The sequence below is a fragment of the Hyaena hyaena genome, unplaced genomic scaffold, assembly GCF_003009895.1.
Source record: "Hyaena hyaena isolate Hyena2069 unplaced genomic scaffold, ASM300989v1 scaffold_326, whole genome shotgun sequence".
NCBI classification, from domain to species: domain Eukaryota; kingdom Metazoa; phylum Chordata; class Mammalia; order Carnivora; family Hyaenidae; genus Hyaena; species Hyaena hyaena.
The window spans coordinates 1-22,176 of NW_024080959.1; the positions used below are offsets into that span (position 1 = coordinate 1).

The following is a 22,176-nucleotide window of genomic DNA, read 5'->3' on the forward strand; positions in this document are numbered from 1 at the left end:
GTGGATTCTGCGTCTTTTTTCTCCCAATCTCTCAGGTTTTGTAAGGTTTCCAATGGCTTCAGATCTTTTCTGTGTGATGTATGGGCGCGAGTGCAAGTACGGAGCTCCTTACTTCTCCGCCATCTTGCCCTCTCCTCCTAGCATTACTTATTTGATTCGGTGTTTGTGTGTGTTGTTTTTAATTTTTTAATGTTAAAATTTTCCCATTTTATGTCTAATTAATCAAGCTCCTTTCAATAACCAGACCAAAGCACATGTAGGATCTAGAATCATTTATTTGATTTTTCTTTGAGTGTGTTGTTTACAATTTTTTTTAACTAAAATACTTTTTAACAAATCTTATTAATTCCTTTTCTTCCTTCAAAATGAAGGAGTTCACCCCAAAAGAAAGAGCCAGAAGAAATGTTAACCAAAGACTTAACCAACACAGATACAAGCAAGATGTCTAACCAGAATATAGAATCACAATGACAAGAATACTATCTGGGGTCAAAAATAGATTAGAATCCCTCTCTACAGAGATAAAAGAAATACAAGGTAGTCAGGATGAAATAAAAAATGTTATAACTGAGCTGCAATCTCAAATGGATGCCATGGTAGCAAGGATGGATAAGGCAGAACAGAGAATGAGCAATATAGAGAAGAAACATGGAAAATAATGAAGCAGAAAAAAATAAGGAGAGTAAAACAAAAGAACACAATTTAAGAATAAGAGAAATCAGTGACTCAGTAAAAAGGAACATCAGAGTCATGAGGGTCCCAGAAAATTAAGAGAGAGAAAAAGGGATAGAAGGGTTATGTGAGCAAATCATAACGGAAAACTTTCCTAACCTGGGAAAAGGCACAGATATCAAAATCCAGGAAGCACAGAGGACTCCCACAGCATTCGACAAAAACTGACCATCAACAAGCCATATCATAGTCAAATTCACAAAATACTCAGGCAAGGAAAGAATCATGAAAGAAGCAAGGGGAAAAAAAATCCTTACAATACTGAGGAAGACAGATCAGGTTTGCAGAAGACCTATCCACAGAAACTTGACAGTCTAGAAAGGAGTAGCAGGATATATTCAATGTGCTGAATTGGAAAAATATACAGCCAAGAATTCTTTATCTATTAAGGCTGTCATTCAGGATAAAAGCAGAAATAAAAAGTTTCCCAAACAAACATAAAAATTAAAGGAGTTCATGACTATTAAACCAGCCCTGTAAGAAATTTTGAGGGGAATTCTCAAAGGGGAAAGAAGACAAAATAGACCAAAAGCAACAAAGACTAGAACAGCCCAGAAAAAAAGAAACACCAGTAATTCCAACTCTATAAGAAACATAGTGGCAATAAATTCATATCTTTCAGTACTCACTCTAAATGTCAATGGACTAAATGTTCCAATCAAAAGACATAGGGTAACAGAATGGATAAGAAAACAAGATCCATCTATATGCTGTTTACAAGAGACCACTTTTAGACACCTTCAGATTGAAAGTAAAGGGATGAAGAACCATCTATCATGCTAATGGTCACCAAAAGAAAGCTGGAGTAGCCATACTTATATCAGACAATATAGACTTTAAAATAAAAACTTGGGCTCTTTCCATGTTTAAATTTTTATTTTAAGATGTGGTTTATCTATACAATGAAATACTACATGGCAATGAGAAAGAATGAAATCTGGCCATTTGAAGCAACATGGATGGAACTTGAGGGTGTTATGCTGAGCGAAATAAGTCAGGCAGAGAAGGACAGATACCACATGTCTGCACATATAAGTGGATTAAGAGGAACTTAATGGAGGACCATGGGGGAGAAGAAGGGAAAAAATAGTTGGGGAGAGGGAGGGAGGCAAATCATGAGAGACTCTAGAATGCTGAGAACAAACTGAGGGCTGAAAGGGGTGTGGGAGAGGTCAAGGGGGGTAATGCACATAGAGGAGGGCACTTGTGGGGATAAGCACTGGGTGTTATATGGAAACCAACTTGACAATAAACTACTTAAGAAAAAAGAATAAAATAAAATAAAAACTGTAACAAGAGATGAAGAAGGGCATTATATCATAATTAAGGGATCTATTCACCAAGGAGACATAACAATTGTAAACATTTATGGTCCAAATGTGAAAGCACCCAAATAAATAAATTAATCACAAATATAAAGAAACTCATTGATAATAATACCATAATAGTAGGGGACTTCAACACCCCACTTCCAGCAATGGACAGATCACCTAAACAGAAAATCAATAAGGAAACCATGTCTCTGAATGACACACTGGACCAGATGGACTTAACAGATATATTCAGAAAATTTCATCCTAAAACAGTGGAATATACATTCTTCTCCAGTGCACATGAAATTTTCCCCAGAATAGGCCAAATACTGGGACAAAAATCAGCCCTCAACAAATACAAAAAGATCGAGATCATATCATTCATATTTTCAGACTACAATACTCTGAAACTCGAAATCAATCACAAGAAAAAATTTGGAAAGATAACAAATACTTGGAGACTAAAGAACACCCTACTAAAGAACGAATGGGCTAACCAAGAAGTTAAGGAGGAAATTAAAAAGTACATAGAAGCCAATGGAAATGATAACACCACAGCCCAAAACCTCCAGGACGCCGCAAAGGCAATCATAAGAGGGAGTAGCAATCTAGGCCTCCCTAAAGAAGGAAGAAAGTTCTCAGATACATATATACTTATACTAACCTTATACTTCAAAGTGCTGGATAAAGAACAGCAAATAAACCCCAAACCAGCAGAAGGGAAGAAATAATAAAGATTAGAGCAGAAATCAATGCTATTGAAACCAAAAAAACCCAGCAGAACATATCAATTAAACCAGAAGCTGTTTCTTTGAAAGAATTAACAAAATTGATAAACCACTAGTCAGTTTGATTTAAAAAAAGGGACCCAAATAAATAAAATCAAGAATGAAAAAGGAGAGATCACAACCAACACAGCAGAAATAAAAACAATAACAAGACAATAATTTGAGCAATTATATGCCAATAAATTGGGCAATCAGGAAGAAATGGACAAGTTCCTAGAAACATATAAACTACCTAATCTGAAAATGGAAGAAATTGAAAATTTGAACAGACCCATAACCAGTAAAGAAATTGAATTAGTAATAAAAAATCTCCCAAAAACCAAGAGTCCAGGGCCAGATGGTTTCCAGGGGAATTCTACCAAATATTTAAGGAAGAGTTAACACCTATTCTCTTGAAGTTGTTCCAAAAAAAAAAAAAAAAAGAAAAAAAACTTCCAAATCCATTCTATGAGGCCAGCAGCACCTTGATTCCAATAACAAAGACCCCACTAAAAAAGAGAACTAGAGAACTATAGACCAATTTCCTTGATGAACATGGATGCAAAAATCCTCAGCAAGATATTAGCCAACCAAATCCAACAATACATCAAAAAAATTATTCACCATGACAAAGTGGGATTTATACCTGGGATGCAGGGCTGGTTCAATATCTGGAAAACAACCAATGTGATTTGTCACTTCAATAAAAGAAAGGATAAGAACCATATGATCCTCTTAATAGATGCAGAAAAAGCATTTGACAAAATACAGCATCTTTTCTTGATAAAAACTTTTAAGAAAGTAGGGATAGAAGGATCATACCTCAAGATCATAAAAGCCATATATGAAAGACCCAATGCTAATATCAACCCCAATGGGGAAAAACTGAGAGTGTTCCCCCTAAGATCAGGAACAAGACAGGGATGTCCACTCTCACCATGGTTATTCAATATAGTGTTGGAAGTCTTAGCTTCAGCAATCAGACAACATAAAGAAATAAAAGACACCCAAATCGGCCAGGAGGAGGCCAAATTTTCACTCTTTGCAGATGACATGATATTCTATATGGAAAACCCAAAAGATTCCCCTCAAAAAAAATCCCAAAAAACTGCTAGAACTGATCCAGGAATTCAGCAAAGTGGCAGGATATAAAATCAATGCACAGAAATTGGTTGCATTCCTATACACCAAAAATGAAGCAACAGAAAGAGAAATCAAGGAATTAATCCCATTTACAATTGCAGCAGAAACCATAAAATACCTAGTAATAAACATAACCAAAGAGGTAAAAAAATCTATACACTGAAAATGATAGAAAGCTAATGAAGGAAATTGCAAAAAACACCAAAGAATTGGAAAAATATTCCATGCTCCTGAATAGGTAGAACGAATATTGTTAAAATGTCAATAGTACCCAAAGCAATCTACATATTCAATGCAATTCCTATCAAAATTACATGAGCATTCTACACAGAGCTAGAACAAACAATCCTAAAATTTATATGGAATCAGAAAAGACCCTGAATAGCCAAAGCAATCTTGAAAAAGAAAACCAAAGCAGAAGGCCTCACAATCTCAGACTTCAAGCTGTATTACAAAGCTGTAAGCATCAAGATGGTATGGTTCTGGCACAAGAACAGACACTCAGATCAATGGAACAGAATTGAGAACCCAGAAATCGACTCACAAATGGATGGCCAATTAATCTTTGACAAAGCAGGAAAGAATATTCAATGGAATAAAGACAGTCTCTGCAAGTGGTGCTGGGAAAACTGGACAGCGACACACAGAAAAATGAACCTGGATCACTTTCTTACACCATACACAAAAATAAACTCAAAATGGATGAAAGACCTAAACGTAAGGCAGGAAGCCATCAAAATCATCGAGGAGAAAGCAGTCAAGAACCTCTTTGACCTTGGCCACAGCAACTTCTTACTCAACACATCTACAGAGGCAAGGGAAACAAAGCAAAAATGAACTATTGGGGCCTCATCAAATAAAAAACTTCTGCACAGTGAAGGAGACAATCATCAAAACTAAAAGGCAACTGATGGAATGGGAGAAGATATTTGCAAAATGACATATCAGATGAAGAGTTGGTATCCAAAATCTATAAAGAACTTATCAAACTCAATACCCAAGAAACAAATAATCCAGTGAAGAAATGGGCTAAAGACATGAACAGACACTTCTCCAAAGAAGGCATCCAGATGGCCAACAGGTACGTGAAATGATGGTCAACATCACTCATCATCGGGGAAATACAAATAAAACTACAATGAGCTACCACTTCACACCCTTCAGAAAGGCTAAAATCAACAAGTTAGTCAACAACAGAAGCTGGGAAGAAGGCAGAGAAAGAGAATCTCTTTTGCACTGCTGGTGAGAATGCAAACTGGTACAGCCACTCTGAAAAACACCTTAATCCAAGGGATACAGGTGTGCTGTTTCAAAGGGACACATGCATCCCAATGTTTATAGCAGCATTATCAACAATAGCCAAACTATGGAAAGAGCCCAAATGTCCATCGATGAATGAATGCATAAAGAAGATGTGGTACACACACACACACACACACACATACACACACACACACACACACACACACACACACACACACACTCTGGAGTATTACTCAGCAACCAAAAAGTGAGATCTTATCATTTGCAACTACATGGATGGAACTAGAGGGTATCATGCTGAGTGAAATTAGTCAGTCGGAGAAATACAAATATCATGTGACTTCACTCATGAGGACTTTAAGGTACAAAACAGATGAACATAAGGGAAAGGAAGCAAAAATAATATAAAAACGGAGGAAGACAAAAACAGAGACTCTTAAATATGGAGAACAAACAGAGGGTTTCTGGAGGGGGTGTGGGAGGGGGATGGGCTACATGGGTAAGGGGCATTAAGGAATCTACTCTTGAAATCATTGTTGCACTATATGCTAACTTGGATATAAATTAAAAATTAACATAAAAAATAAACTAATTGGTTTTCTTTGTAACAAAAAAAACCCCACATTTTCTTTTTCATTAAAGGAATTAAAGTGAGACTTCCCATTTCAGTTCAGGCATGCACAGAGCAGGAAAGAATGTTGCACCCACAACTTTACAGTAAGAAAATGCAAATTATAACTTTTCTCAAATCCATCAGTGAACTGATATTAGTGGTGAAAGCTGGAGAAGGAGAGGCTTCTACAGGGAGAAATGGAATTTGGACATTTACTCACTTAGGGCAGACGCCACTCAATGCCATATAAGTTAGTAAAACGATTCAGCTAGAAATGTTTAATGAGTAGCTGAAGACCATGTGTGGGTTGGCATGCGAAGCCCTTGAAGATGGCAGACAGAAGGGGTTTTTTACCTCTTGCAGGTGATTCCTCCATGAACCCTACCAGGCATCCTCAGGGAAAATTAGAGAGAATCTTGTAAAAGCACTATTAGTGCGGGCTGGGGGAGAAAGAGCAGCAGCCACTGCTCAAATTCTATTCAGACCAGTACCCCCTCTTTACTAAGTAACAACAGCCTTTTTCTCCAGTGGGGAAGGGCAAGAAAAACTGTAACTCATGTGTGCTGGTGAAAACTACTACAATTGGGAAGGGAAGCAAGAAAGGACAGTGTCACTCCTGGAGGAAAGGCAGGTCATTCCCAAGACCCAGGTTCACAGAGTCTGTCTGTCTCCCTCCTCTGTACCTCTAACCCCCATTGTAGTACAAGCATCTAGTAAGAATAAGAGTGGAATACAGCTGGGAGACACAGATTATTTCTGGGTAACAAAAGTGAGAACCAAATCCATATAGGGAGTAGAATTCCCACTCTTTTGCTTTCCCCTAGGATTTATATTCCCGTTTAATAAATGACATTGAAATTAAGGGTTAATATCCTGGATTCTTGGATTCTGAACTAGATAAAATAATCTGAGGCATACGTTTTAATTTTCTTTTTCTCTATTGCACATATCACATTTATAAATATAAATTTATTCTTTTAATTTATATTTTATAATTTTATAACAGCTAATTTTTTAACATTGGTAATGTTTGTTTCCTTTAAAGTATAAGCTCTACAACATAGGGTCCTTTGTTTTGTTTACTATTATATTCCATTTTTCTTGAAAGATATTTGACATTTGAAAGATATTTGACACTCAAAAATTGCTGAATAAATATTCAAGATGTTGCCTTTATTTTTGTTTACAATACTTTAAGAAACAGCTTCATAATTTTCTCAAATTTCTGAGACAAGGTCACATCAGACTTGTAATATAGTAACTTAACATGTTGATGGTTTTTCCAAATCTCTGCTTGTGGGAGTAATGAATCTTTTCTTAGGGCTACAGCTTGAGAATAGTTTAATATACATAACTACTAGGCTAATTCTCAGCTTTAGCAAGCATTCAGATTATGTGACTTTATTATACTCAGGAATACCTTCTCCTATCCTGTGGTTTTCTGTATTTCTTTATCAGGGACTGTATATACACTTTTTTAAGGAGATGTCCAGGATGCCTGACAAATGTTTTTAATCAGAATCTCTGGAGTGGTTGCATAACTGGTTTCTTTTTTAAAAAAAAGTTTCACATGTTATTATGCAAAAAAAAAAATTGTCCTTTAACCTATTGAGTATAAAAACTACAATTTTTTAGCACTCAGTATAAAGTTCTTGTCACCTAAGAAGTACAATATTCAAATATTTGTTCTCATCCACTCTTCTCTTATCCTATTTGTGGGGATGTGACAACCGTCTCTTGGTGCACCAAACACACACACACACACACACACACACACGCACACACACACACACACACACACAAACATGTTATTGAGAAACAGCTGGTAAATTATCTGGTACAAACTCCATGTCTTCCAGGGAGCAGACAAATGGAATGAAGACACATCTTGTAAATGGGCTTTGTTTTCTCAAGTTAATGTCAGTTTTCTTTCTTTCTTTTTATTTTAATGTCAGTTTTCTTAATCCATTTCCATGGGCCTGAAAGAAACTTAACATTCTATAAAATGTTGTGTGACAATCATAGCTTGCAAATTCTCAATTATCTCTTCTTCTTCACTAGTATTTTAATAGAAACTTGGAAAAGGATGCATCAGGGGGTCCTGGTCAAATGCAATTTCAACTTATAAACTAACGAGGTTTATGAAATACATGACTTAATACATGAATGACAGATGTCATCAGAGTATAAAGTCTCCACCACATTAACTTCATGCTTGAGTAACAAGTTAACCAAACTGGTTAAAAAAAAATAGCCTAATACTTTTTTTTTTTAAAGCATTCTCCTAAGTATTAGGAGAAATCCTTATTTAGGTTATTTATTTCTCTGCTCCCTTTTTATTTCTATTTTCTAGTCACTGGTTTTATTGAGTTACAATTACCTATGCATTTTTTTTGTTTTATTACCTAGTAACCATATCATTATAAATTTGTACTGATCATATGTTCTAATATTCACTTCAAATGCATAGCCATACCCTAAACAAAGTACTCTCATTGCTTTTAATAGTCTGGTCCATTTTTACAAATTCATAGGTGATTTACTATACCTTCATGAGTGAAGAGTGTGAGAAGTCTCAGTGAAAGGACCAAGAAGTGCTCAAAATAACATCTTACTAATTTAATACAATGTTGATTTAAAACACAGCAACATAATTTTCTTCTTCCCCTTACATATGTGTTTCATTGTCTGCTTTGGAAGAAGGTACAAAATATCCATCACTATTTAAGGGTTCTAAGTTTGCTTCATTCATATCTTTTCTTTCATTTTCTGATGCCTTGGTATTTTTTCCTTGATATGTTTTCTTCATAGCGAAAATTAATACAACAAGCAGAACAAGTGCTGAAAATCTTAAGCTCACAATCAAGCCCAAGTAGGTTTTTCTGTTAAAAGAGAAAAAAGTCAATTTCCATTTTAAATCATTTAGAACAATTTACAGTGTTGCTCTCCAGTAACCAGAAGACCTTAAAAGGGGAAAAAATGGTGTTTGAAATTATACATAGTAATATTAAGACAGCAATTCTAGTGGTTCTTTTTATTGATACATGGGAGGGTTTTTTTTTTTATTTTAAAAGGATTTAAGCCACAGAAACTAAGCATGATTAATGATCTACCTAAATGCTTTCCATAAAAGTAAGGTATACTTGGAATGTTTAACTTTCTCAAAGATGGATTAATTCATATGTAATGGAAACAGACTATAAAGGAAATGAATTAATTATTAGATCATCAAACTGAATCCATTTAGATTGAACTGGGAGCCAAAATTTAATTTATAGGCTAAATGCAGTCCACAACCCCTGCTGTGTGGCCTACTGGAAGTTTTTAACAAAACTACAGTAAGTTATCTTGCATACGTGGTCGATACTTATGATTCTCACCTTTGGTTGCACATTAGAATTATCCTAAGAGACTTTTTAAAATCCTGTGCCCCGGACACACCCCCTGAACAATTAAATAAAAATTTCTGAAGATGCGACACCAATATCTGTAGTGTTTAGAACTCCTCAGGTGATTATAATGAGTAATAAACACTGATGGTCACTGACCTGGTAGGTTAGGGGACATTCACTGGCCACATGACATTGTCAACTGTTGACAAGCTTTACACACATACAAAAATATGTGAGCAATTATTAGGCTTAATTGAAGATCAATAAATGTATAGAATTTTGAGCCATATAATCTTAAATTTATTAAAATTACAATAGAATGTTGTGGTATTGCAAATATAATAAAATAAATATTTTAAACCTTCAAATATATTGTCTCATCTTTGGGTTATGTCAAGTTATTTCACACTAATGTTAAATTTCTCAGAACTTCTATTGTTACCAAAAAAATTACTATGAGTTTCTGGTTATGTAACTGTTGATGAGAAAACTTGAGTAAACTGTGTTTAGGTTTGGGATTGATATCATAATGTAGATTTCTACCCCTTGGAGTAGGAATTGTTTACATTATTTGTCTATTGTAGATGAAATCAGTGAACAATTATCTGGTTACCTCAAAATATTAAATCCATAAAAATCATAAAGTAAACTAACTTATTGCTGTTTCTTCACTGGGGAACACACTACTTTTTTTAAAAAAATTCCACTTTAGGCAATCTGTAGGCAGTTACTTTGCAAAGTAAAAGTAGGCAATGAATACAACTGACCAAAAGAAAGTACTAAGGGCCATGAGTGAGCTTCAAAGTATTGAGTTCTAAAAAGGGTTAGTTATTGCCAGCTAGTTGAAATGTTGCAAACTTCATGACAGAAGGCCATCTTGTTGGAATCATACTGTAGTAGCTTTCTTAAACTGCCTCTTTCACTTGGCAATGTGTATTTAAGATCCTTCCTTGTCTCAGGGTGCCTGGGTGGCTCAGCTGGTTAAGCATCTGACTCTTGATCTTAGTTCAGGTCTTTATCTCAGGGTAGTGAGATCAAGCTTGTGTGGGGCTTGAATTCACTACTCTGGGCAAAAGATTCTGCCTTGGCTTTCTGTAGCTCGATAGCCCATTTCTTCTTATGACTGAATAGTATTCTGTTGTATGAATGTACCACAGTTTGTTTACCCATTTATTATGGAAAACCATTTTAGTTGCTTCATTTTTGCTAATTATGAATAAAGCTGTCATAAATATTTGTATGTAGGTTTTTGTATGGGTCTACACTTTCAGCTTATTTAGGTAAATACCTAGGAGCACAATTGCTTGACCATATAGCAAACCTATGTGTAGCCTTATAAGAAACTGTCAGACTCTTCTAAAGTGCCAATACCATTTTGCATTTGCACCAGCAAAGAAATGGATTTTCTACTGTTCCTTATCTTTGCCAGCATTTGACACGGTTTATTTTTTATTTTTTAAAGGAGCTCTGTATATATTCAGGACATTTGCCTTTGTGTGATTATAAGTTAGACATTATTTTTCCAATTTACCTTTTGTCTTTGAACTTTGCCTGAGTTTTGGGACACAAAGATTTTAAAATATTTAATCATTTTTTTCTACTGGGGTTTTAGGGCCTTGGATCATACTGAGAAACACATTCTTGCTTCCTAGATAATTAAAAATATTTCTACCACAGTTTTTTCTAATCCTTGTAGTTTCATATGTAAATGTATGTGTTTCATTAATGTGCACTTAGTTTTTATGTAAGGTTAAAGTATTATTGCAACTATTTTTTTTCTAGATGACCATCCAGTTGTTTCCTCATGAATAGAAGAGTGTAGAAACAATGCTTATCTTTTTTTCCCAGATCTATGACCTGAGCCTCAGCCAATCATTTTGTGTCTCCTTAGAGAAGCCAAAAGGTTATTGAAATTAGGAGAGATGTTAGAAACAACAATAACAACAAGACTGAGTAAAAATCCCAGATCCTTTTGTTATTGTCTATATGATTTTGAACAAATTAGTTATTCTTTTTGAGTCTTTATTTCTTCATATTTAAGGAAAAAGGAAAAAATATCCATCTCCTACAGTTGCTAAGAGTATTAAAATGAGAAACCATGCTGCCTGATACAATAGGAATACAAAGTTCATTAAATGGTACATATAATCATTATTGTGATTATACTGGAAATTACATGTCATCTTTTAGGAATTAATACAAAGGAAAAATCAATTAATGAAATATATTTAGGACAACTTACCCATATAATATGGAATTATACATCCTGCAAAACCCTCGCTTCCCACAGCTGCTGGTGGACCACTTCATACAAGTTTTATCAATCAGAGCCCCAAAATACATAGGAGCTGGAATTCCTCCTGCAACATGAGATGAGAAAAGGTCAATTCAAGGAACATGTTTCAAACACAACTGGGTGATATTCCACATTGGTACACTTTAGATGAAGTGAAAGTTGAAAAGTTTAGAGCACTCTTTCATTGTTTTTACCTAAATTTACTCAAGAATTGAGAATGTTAGGAATCTCAAAGTCTCAAATCACATATAATAGCATAGATGTCTGTTATCTCCCTCACCATGCCAACATACATAGGGAAGAGCAGACGGAACATTAAATGCCTGTACACTCTGTTCTTCTTCTAATTCCCAAGCAAATTAAGCCTAACTGGTGAAAAGGAGAATGTTGCCAGTAAAACATGGAAGTTGTGCTGGTTCATATGTAATTTTTTAGGCAAGGAGAGCTGCAGAATGGGAGTAGAATTGTAATTTCACAGGAAAAGGAAAATGCCCTCAATTCAATTACTGCAAAGTCAGAGAGTCTTGAACCCTATTCTTAAGAAAATTAGAAGATAGGGGTGCCTAGGTGGCTAAGGTAGTTGAGCGTCCAACTCTTGATTTCTGCTCAGGTCATGATCTCACAATTCGAGCCCTGTGTCAGGCTCCACACTGAGTGTAGGGCCTGCTTGGGATTTTCAATCTCTCTCTCTTTCTGCCTCTCCCTTGTTCATACTCTCCCTCTCTCTTTCTCAAAAATAAATAAATAAGCAAAAAATTGGAAGGTAAATGCTAGCACTTAGTTCTTCCTCCCCAGACAAGTAGAGGCCCAGCTTGACAGAATTCTAGGCTCTTGATAGGTTGTCCTTTCTTGGCTCAGAACTCCCTTCCACCTTCTTGGTGTCATTAAAGCCCACAATCCTGCATTTTCTCTCCATTGATTGTGCACATTTTTAAAACCTCCTGAAGCAGTGTGGGCAGTTCAAGGTAGGGCCTGTGGCTGAATTTTGTTTTTGTTAATGTTCTGATCACAACAATGCCTAGGTGTCTAGTAGTCTGTGCCTAACCCAGTTTTTATTTGAGTGTATGGTTTTACAGAATGCAAGACTTTTTAGAAATACATCTGCTGCCTTATAGCAGAAGTGCCTGTCTGTTCCTACTGCTATTTTAATAAACTCTGAGATAAACTCCTAGTTCAAAGCACTGATAATTTGAATAAAACTTTAGGGACATGCTAGTAGAGATCTATATTCCATATAGTGGAACTGAAGTGGTCATGATTTTACTTTGTTCTCTTTGTATTTTGAGGAGTGACTGGCAATTTTTATTTTGTTACATAAAAGTGGTAGTGATTCACACTTCAAAAATTTTATTGATTCCATTTACTTTTAAGTAGTCTCAATTTTCTGAGAGTGAGAAATCTGAGGTGATAAAAGTCTGGTGTCTGGGGCCAAACATATCTGAGGAAAACTGGTACTGAGAAGATGGGTTGAAATTTGTAGCTTTCCAAAAACCACAGACACCCTTTGAAACATGAAAAATCCATGCCAATAATTTATTTTCTCTTGATAATACCACCAAACTTAATGACCAAACTTAATGCATTAAATGTTTTACATGACAACCTTGGTCTTAAACCATTACTAGAATTTTAAAACTCCAAATAATCTATTTTTGATTATCCTTTTCAGTTTAATGATTCTCTGTGGACTCCCCCACACAATTTACACATATTTTGTATTCAAGACAATTATTTGTGAATTGAAAGTTCATTACTCAGGATGTAGTTTTTCCCTCCATAAAAGCAGTTAGATTCTATTGTGCCATATATTGGACATATCAAAATAATGTGCTCGCTATTAGGATGGCAAAACTTCTTGCTTTCTGTTTTATAGCATTAGAAGAATTTATTCTAGTCTCAATCTTATTTCAGTATCTAAGGAGAAGTCCTTGCTCCCCACATTCTATTTTCATCTTCTAGCTGTGATGGCCTAGCTTCTAGTACTGAGGCATGTCCACTGTATCTGGAAGCAGGGAGCTTCCAGGACAGACAGAGCTGTGAGATTAGAGAACAGAAGGAAGCCTGGGTTGAGAACTAAGTGAAATCCTGCAGCACCTCCATCTTCTTCTCTCCAGGCACTTTGTATTTCCCTTTTCTACCTTTGAAGATCTGTGGCCTTCTCCCCAGATATACTTCTTGCACAACTTCTCCAATGCAATTAGCCATAGAGTTATGCTTCTTTATTTTGCTTACAGAGATCCCAGGGATTGACCCCTCCCACTTACTTTTCCTTCTACCATCGGTGGCTGCTTCCTGGCCATGGTGAGTCTTCCATCCCAATCCCTAGAGGAATGATGCTCTTTCCCCATTTCCCAGGAATAAGCATATTATGTTAATATGACTTACAAAGGGGATTGCACAGGAGTTAGGAGTTGTTGAGCTAACAAGGGAAATCTGTGTGGTATAAATGGCAAATGAGAATAAGGGGTAAAGGATGATATCCTAAATCTTGTACTAATCACTTCATTTGAATATTTAAAAATAGGACTCTAATCTCTAGAGTCTACAGTCCTACTCTTTCACAAAACAAACAAACAACAAAACCCCAAACAACAACAACAAAAACCCAAACCATACCAATTTTCTGAGCTTTCTTTCATTCAGAACACTCCTATAGTTCAAGATGCTCAGTCCTACCATTTAGTTCTCATTCCTCTTGCATTTTTAACTACTGATAAAGGTTAGATTCCCCAGCCTTAGAGAAGTGGGACAGCAAAAAACCCGCTCCTGTTGTTTCACACAATCTTATCCTGACTGGATTCCCAGGACTTCCAAGCTGTTTTGGAAGATGGTAAGTCTTTGTGTAGAAGGAACGCCCTCCGCATTGCCTATGGGAAGTAATATCCCTAATTCTGAAAGTAGAGAAACTTGGGGTATCACTTATCTTTGTGTTAGAAAGAGTGTAAAACAAATATGATGACTCCTTGTTCTCGTTAAACTGTGGCTTCAACTAGAATTAACAATCAAATTCTCTTTTAAGTTAGTTTTCCTCTCATTACTTTTTATTTACCACAAACATAGAAATTATTTTGAGTTGTACCTTTTAAAAATTTCTTATAATTGGAAATTAATTATATTCAGTCTGTGAGCTTTGTCATGAAAATTTATGTCTTAAAATTTTAATCTATATATTTAGCATACCTAATGCTCGTATAGTTAGTGAATGGAAACCCACTGCAAGGGATTTCAGCTCAGGTTGAACATTTCTGAAATAAGAAAAAGGCAAAGAAACATTAAACATCTCCAAAATACCAAACTGAGTTCAATAGTAAAACATTTCTTGGAGTGCCTGGGCGGCTCAGTCAGGTAAGTATCTGACTCTTGATGTTGGCTCAGGTCATGATCCCAGAGTCATGAGATAGAGCCTCACATGAGGATCCAAGCTAAGCATGGAACCTGCTTAAGATTCTCTGTCTCTCTGTCTCTCTCTCTCACCCTGACCTTGTTTACTCTCTATCTCTCATAAACAAACAAATAAATAAGTAAAATCTCAGTGGCATTGTTCTTCATGATCAAATGAAAACCCTCAAGTGTTTAGCAGACATTATTTCAAATTGTCTTTCAGTTGTTTTTAAAGGGGAACATCTGAGTGATAATAATTATTCTTCTCTTATTTTTCAATATGTTGAGATTTCAAGATAGTTTAACATTTTCACATTTGATCCTTTGAAATTCTCTCGGTTTGTGATTGGAGCAGATTTTATTATGCCTAAAAAGACACAGATCTCATATGACCCATTCAGTTGACACAGGCCACATGATACAGCAGATACTTTTACCTAGGTCTTGGTATGAGGAGAACTCTTTTACCATCTTATTTCTGCCATTGCTGCTAAAAGCAAAGTTCACTAATGTGATTCATAAACCATGTAATATAACCAGGAGGGTCAAAAAAGATATCTGTGTATTCTAGTGTCTAATGTTTACATGTCATTTTAAAGGAGCAAGCATATTTCTTTCCTCTCTTTTAGAAATTAACTCACTCTTCTATTTAGAAATTTCTTTCCATCATTGCATTTTTCTGCGTTCAATGAGATAGTGACACTACCACATCTGTGATAGCCTAATACACTTCAAGTGAAATCAGTTATCCAGCAGCAGTGGCAGAATAGGGAGGAGTTGACTGGGGCTCAAAAACCCTATTTTTACGGAAATACTTGATTAACTAATACAAAGATTTTTTTTTTTTAAATTTGAACTGTTTGGATGACTGTATTTGTTCATAAAGATAAGCAGACTTAGTCATTCAACAGACATTTGCTAAGTGTCCCCTATGACATTCCATGCCAGTTCTTGCTCTTGAATAAAGAGATAAATCGTGTTTCATATTAAATAAGTGACTTGGAGAAATCATGTAATCTCTCTTAGCATCAGTTTCCATTTTCTCGGTGCCTGGGCTCCCACCTTCACATGGTTTAGTTCATTCTTTAATCACAGCCAGTCTCCTGCTCCTCTTACATCACTCAAACTCTTCCATTATATCCCTTGTTACCAGCAAAATCATTAGATCATATGTTCCTGGGAACCTTTTCACTTTCTTGTTTTAACAAAGCCTGGTTTCCCCTGATGGTTCACTTTCTATGCAACTCTTTCAAGGGGGGGCTGTTTTTCTCCCACAGCCTGCAGTCTCACTGGGCCTCAAGAATAAGTGTCCTTGCTTTTTTCTTTTCTCTTCCTTCCTTCCTTCCTTCTTTTCTTTTCCTCTCTCTTTCCCTCTATCCCTTTTCTTTTCTTTCTTTCTTTTTCTTTCACCTACCTCCAGACCCTAGTGTCTACTCTGAAAGATCTCTAACTTCCCTCAACTGGTGTGACATTCTAATATACCATCGTCTAACTTACTGGCTGCAGTATCTACAAACTTGCACATCACTACCTCCATCATTTCTTGGCAATTTTAGTACTAGACTGTCATTTTCCCCCCAAAACTATATCTGCCACTATTTCCAGTTATTTTAATAATCCATGTGAACCATCCTTCCAATACTCTTGCCTACATGTTTCTTGCCCTCCTCATCCCTTTGGTCTTATCTCACCCACTGCATGGCCATGACAATCAGTACATACTTCACTTCCCTAATTACCAGTTTTGAGCATCCCTCTTCATAACCACCTCTTAACTTCGCTCTCTCCGATAAAACAACTCCAACAAAGCTCGGCCCCACAGGGCTCCTCAGGACCTTGCCACCCTCCGCCTTGTCCCAAGCCATCTCCATTTTCACATCCTCACTTCTTTCCTACCATGTTCTCTCATTATAATCCTTCTTTTCATATACCTTAAATTTTCCTGTCACTCTCATCCGTTATTGTCCCAGCCAAACAAAAATGCTTTCATTCAACCACTCCCTTTTCTGCACCTATACCTAAAGAGCTGTGCTGACTGGAGGAAATCATTGAAATACCCTGACTAAGCACATTTTAAATTCATAAGTACAACCCCCCAGGGCCTCTGGTACAATCCTACTGTATTTTACTAGTCCATTTTCCCAGTTTATTCTCCCAGCCTTCAAGATGACTAGTTCCCATTTTCTGATCTCATTTCAAGCCTCTTCTTTTTAATCCTCTCTCTTAGCTAATTACCTTGCATTTTATTTAGCAGAAAAAGTAGAAACAATCAGAACAGACTTTCAATACCCTTGTATGACTTAACTTTTTTTTTTACTCATACAGAAGACATTCCTTTCTGTTACAGAGCAAACTCTGTGTATTTGCTCATATCCCCTTCATCTTCCCCTGTCATTGTTCCCTTTCTTTTCTGTACTATCAATTTCCTTAAGCTGTACTGGATAATTCTTATCAGTACACACACAAGCTATAATATCTAACAGAAACAGAAATATCGACACCACACCCCTGCAAACTTACCATACCTCTTCTCTGCTTCTTTATATAACATTACTAATATAAAGGATTTTCCCTGAGTATCTTCACTTCCCCTTCCTGCATTTTCTCTTGATCCTTTGCAAAGCAGCCCTTCTTTCCTCCTATCTTTATGCATTACTTTTGTTAAAGCTAGTGGTTACCAGCACATAATGAAATCCAACACTTACTTCCTAACCTTTAACTGCCATGACCCACCCTCTTGGTTTCTCTCCAATCTCATGGGGTCTACTTCTTAGTTTCCTTCCATGGATTCTCCTCCTATTCTTAGTTTCTGACATTGGAGTGCCTGGGTCTTGGTTCTAGAATCTTGTTTCTGTCTGTACTCAATCCTTAGAAGATCTCAACATGCCAAGAATTTAAATAATATCTGCATGCTATTCATTCCAAAATTAATGTCTCCAGCTCCGATATTTCATCAATAGGCATCTCAGACTTACAGGGATAGAACAAACTCTCGCTTTTCCACTTTCTTCAACCTACCCTTCCTTAGTCTTAGTGCTTTGTTGAAAGCACCACCATCTTCTCAGAGCTGAGCTAGGACCTTGGGGTCATCCTTAAATTTTCTTCTTACATGCCACATTCAATCCATCAGCAAATCCTATTGACTTGGTCTTTAAACAGATCAAAGACAAACTCATATCACTTTCTACTTCCATTACCATCACCAGCCTCAATCAAACTCCCATCCTGTGAAGAACTATCATAGCCTTCCATTCTCCCTGATTCCGTTCTTGAGTTCCAAAAAACTTGATCTCCACACAACAGCCAGATTCATCTTATAATTGGATAAGTATAATTCTAATGCTCAATGGCTCTGCTGGATTCTTAATACATTTGGAATAAATTCCAAAGTTGTTACCATGACCCACAGGATATGTTTTATCTGGATCATGCTCTTCACTTATCCCCAGATCGGCATAGCTTACACCCTCATTTTTTATTCTGCTCTCTTATCAAATGACTTCCAATGCACAATATTTGAATTATTGTCATTTATTTACCCCACCTCTAAATTCTTACTCTAAGTTATTTTTCTTCCTAGTGCTTAACACTTCTATTTTACATGTTTACTTTCTTATTGTTTCTTCTCTTATACCCATCAAGTGCCCCATCCTTCACCCTCACTGGAAGCTGGTAAAAGCAAAGTCTTTATCACTTATGTTCATAGTTCTTTCCTCAGCTCCTAGAATTGTGACTGACATACAAAATGAATATAATGAATGAGTGGATATCATTATTCTGCTTAGTCTAGTTTTAATAATAGCCTTAAGATGTAAGCATTGGTAAATGATTAATAGACTGAAGTTTATATTTTTATTCTACAGTCTGCTTCACAAAAGTTTTCTTTTATTAAAATCAAAAGCTGGTGCGAGATCAGTAAATGTTTTTGGCAAATGGTGATGTTTATCTTAATTACTTAATAAGGTAAAATATAAATGTCATTAATGATGAAACAATGTTCTTTAAAACTGTTTTCACTGTGCAAGGATTTTAAATGAAAAAGCTAAGACCTATTGAGATAAAGCTAATAAAGAGTTTTGAGAGAGATTTTTTTCTAATAGTTAATGAATCTGTACTTTGGTAAATATGGAAGACTTCTGTTTTTGAGTAGACAATATTTTATATTAAGGTGGAGATATAGCTGTAGAATACACTAGCATAAATAGTTTAACAAGATTTGGGGAAAGAATAGAATGTAAACAATTATAGACTCTGTCTACTCGTGTATATTGATTTTAACACAGCTTATCACATTTGTTTTCTTTCCTTTCCATGGCATGTTTGTTGGCTGACAGTGAATTTGTGGTCAACTACCTAGGTCCTAAAAGTTTAAATTGGATGTTATCCCAGGTCACCATATTTACACCTCTATATTTTTGAGACCTACACACAAGTTTTAATAGGTTTTCAGGTTTAGGTAACTGAATAATAACTTCACCCACAGGCCTGTGTGATCTTCTCCATTCCTAACTCTCCAATCTTATTTTATGTCATAGCCCTCTCACTCAGCATGTTCCAATCAACTCAAACACTCCAGCTCCCTTGATCTTGAGGAATTGGCACCTATGCCTTTTTTCTATAAAGTTATTCATTTGGCTAATGTTAACTTATTCTCTAGACTTTAGGATTCAATGTTGCTTTCTTTTTTTTCGAGAAGTCTCTGAGTCCTCTTCCTCACTGCTCCTCACTTCAATTCTAAATTAGGTTTTCCTCTTTATTCTCTTTAATATTGTTCTTTTCTCTTATTGGTACTAATGACAATTTGTAATCATGTATTCATCTTTAAGCTTATTTTTCTTACATCAGTATTTCCTGTCATACTCTAATGTGTATTTGTTTTATTCACCATGGAATATTTTTCAAGCATGGTCTAAGTATTTGTCTAATGAGTGAAAAAAGGAATGAATTCTGCTCATATATTTTTTCTTATCTTTGAGGGTATTTGAGAGACCAGGTCAAAAGCTATTGTGAGAATAAATTAAAATCTTTAGAATATCATAGATGGTTTATATTACACAGTCTGGTTCCCAAATGTTTTCTTTCAATTAAATCAATGGTTGATTCACTCTGACAGGCCCATCCTGGTGTAAGGCATCTCAAAATTAGAAGTTCTTTTGGAATCACAACATGGATTTTTTTTTTTCACAATTGAAGCGATCGTCAATCATTCTATGTCACAAATTCTTAGTAAAAGGAGAAAGTGCGAAATCTTTTTATCATTAATTATGGCATTGCAGTATCACAATAATCCTAAGAAAATGCATTCTTTGAAAATTAAAATGTAACAAAATATAAATTCATGTTCCAAATATATTATGGAAAATATGTACATTATTAGGTGTGTTTATAGTCTAAATATAGATTAAATGCTTTTAAAAAGTCATACTTACTTAAAAACCAGCATGATAGTTGGGGTGCTTCCCAATGCAGAGAAAAAATAATTCAAGACTTGCACCGTGACATAAATATAAAAATTTTTTGTACATTGATTGTCTCTTGGGCATTCTCCCAAATTCACTGAATTATTTTTGTTCTGGGCACCAGTTACTTCCACACAACTACAGTTATAAAACACCTAAAAATAGTTTTTGAAATATTACAAATATATTTGTAAAATATGACTGGGTTATAAATACATTTCACTATAGCTAATGAAGTCTCATCCATCAAGCTAAAATATTTACAGTTTTTAAAAATACAGTTGTTTAATAGTTGGACAGCAAATTGTTTCCTGTTTTACTCACCAGAAAACAAAAAAGCAATTCACTACTAACATTTAATTCATTTCTAATTTAAAAATTAGAAAAGAATAGAAAAATTAATGTTTGAAATGCTGTAAATAATTTCTCATCAATATAAATTCTTTTTAATATTTTTTTCCCACTCACTCTTACTTTCTATAAAACATCTAGTTACTCTCTTCCGCAATCCTACCGAGTGTCAGGAACATTCTCTGGGGAGAGGCTACTCAGAGAATCCAGAAAATATAGTATCTTTATGGGGGGCAAAACCTGGGACTAGAGCTACCCACTAGAATTGGGGCAGAATCTAGGGTAATAGGAACTAGGCAGGCAGACTGGAACTACTTTGTCCAGTGAGCACAACATCCAAGAGCACAATGACAGATTAGAGGATATATGATGCCATTACCAGGGAGGTTCAACACAACAGAATACTCATGAATAGAGCACAGGAGAAGAAATCTTAGGAACGAATGATTTTAGAGATTTGATTTGGCAGGCAGTTTATTTATATAGGTGGTTTTAATAAATTCTGTTTTAAGGCTAGGCTAAACTAAGGTTTAAGGGAAGCTTAAACCTCTTAGTACTCTAGACTATTTACTGAAGAAGAAATTGGAGAAGAATTTGAATCAATATTTATCTGATGATCAAACTTTTCTTCTTCACTAGAAATAATATGGAGGAATCCTTTCTGTATCAAGCCTATTGACCAATAAAACCAAAATCAAGTAAAAGGACATTATTTTGAGTGATTAGGAAGAGATTACTAAGGGAGGGATTATTTCTAAGGATTTGGCAAAAGAACAGTAGTCCCCAAATGTTACAGTCATTGCCAGGATTAAGAAAATGTTTCCACAGTACACAGACATCTCTTTAGGATTCTAACATCATGTCTCTTCCAGGCCTTTCTCAATGGGCCAAGTGGGACCATGGATTAAATGGGGGCACTCTCAGTGAATGGCACTAAAGCCATGAATATAAAATATGGATTTTTAAGTACAGTCCTTGGACCTTGTTTGCGCTACTTAATGGCCTGGCATCAAAGAATCTAGGTGTTTTATTCTTCAAAGTTCTCAGTGCACTTCAATAATATAATTAATAGGATTAGGGACAAGGAAAAGATGGAAAAAGTTTGAAAATAAAGACAGGTATGGAAGAGGGCAATGATCATAGCTGATTATACTGCTAATGTTGGTGATAGGAAAATGGCTCCTCAACTTTGTGAGTATTCAGTAGATTGGAAGTGGAATACCTGATACCCAACTATGGGAAATTAACTGAGAGAACTAGAGAGAACCCATGGTTTGCATGGAAGGGAATGTGAAGAAGGGCATAGTATTTCTATGGAAGTTGTTGGGAAAAGGCAGACAAATGACTAAGTTATCCTGGATAGAAGTGCCACCCTTGGAGATATCAAAATTGGAAACTAAAAATTGGAAAGTCAAGTGAGCATGAAGCTTTGATTATTTTTTTGGAAAGTCAAAAGGGTAGTGAGC

General features: G+C 35.6%; 1 protein-coding gene across 1 annotated transcript in view; it reads right to left on the reverse strand.

The window, feature by feature from the left end:
* Nucleotides 1–8,499: 8,499 nt before the first annotated feature.
* SLCO1B3 (solute carrier organic anion transporter family member 1B3) overlaps nt 8,500–22,176 on the reverse strand; it is a 58,118-nt gene continuing 44,441 nt past the window's right edge. The window contains exons 11-14 of the mRNA XM_039249012.1: nt 20,330–20,514; nt 14,700–14,764; nt 11,466–11,583; nt 8,500–8,713 (exon numbers count right to left, since the gene is read on the reverse strand). Of these exons, the coding sequence (XP_039104943.1) occupies nt 8,500–8,713; nt 11,466–11,583; nt 14,700–14,764; nt 20,330–20,514 (582 nt within the window). The remainder of the gene's footprint in view (nt 8,714–11,465; nt 11,584–14,699; nt 14,765–20,329; nt 20,515–22,176) is intronic.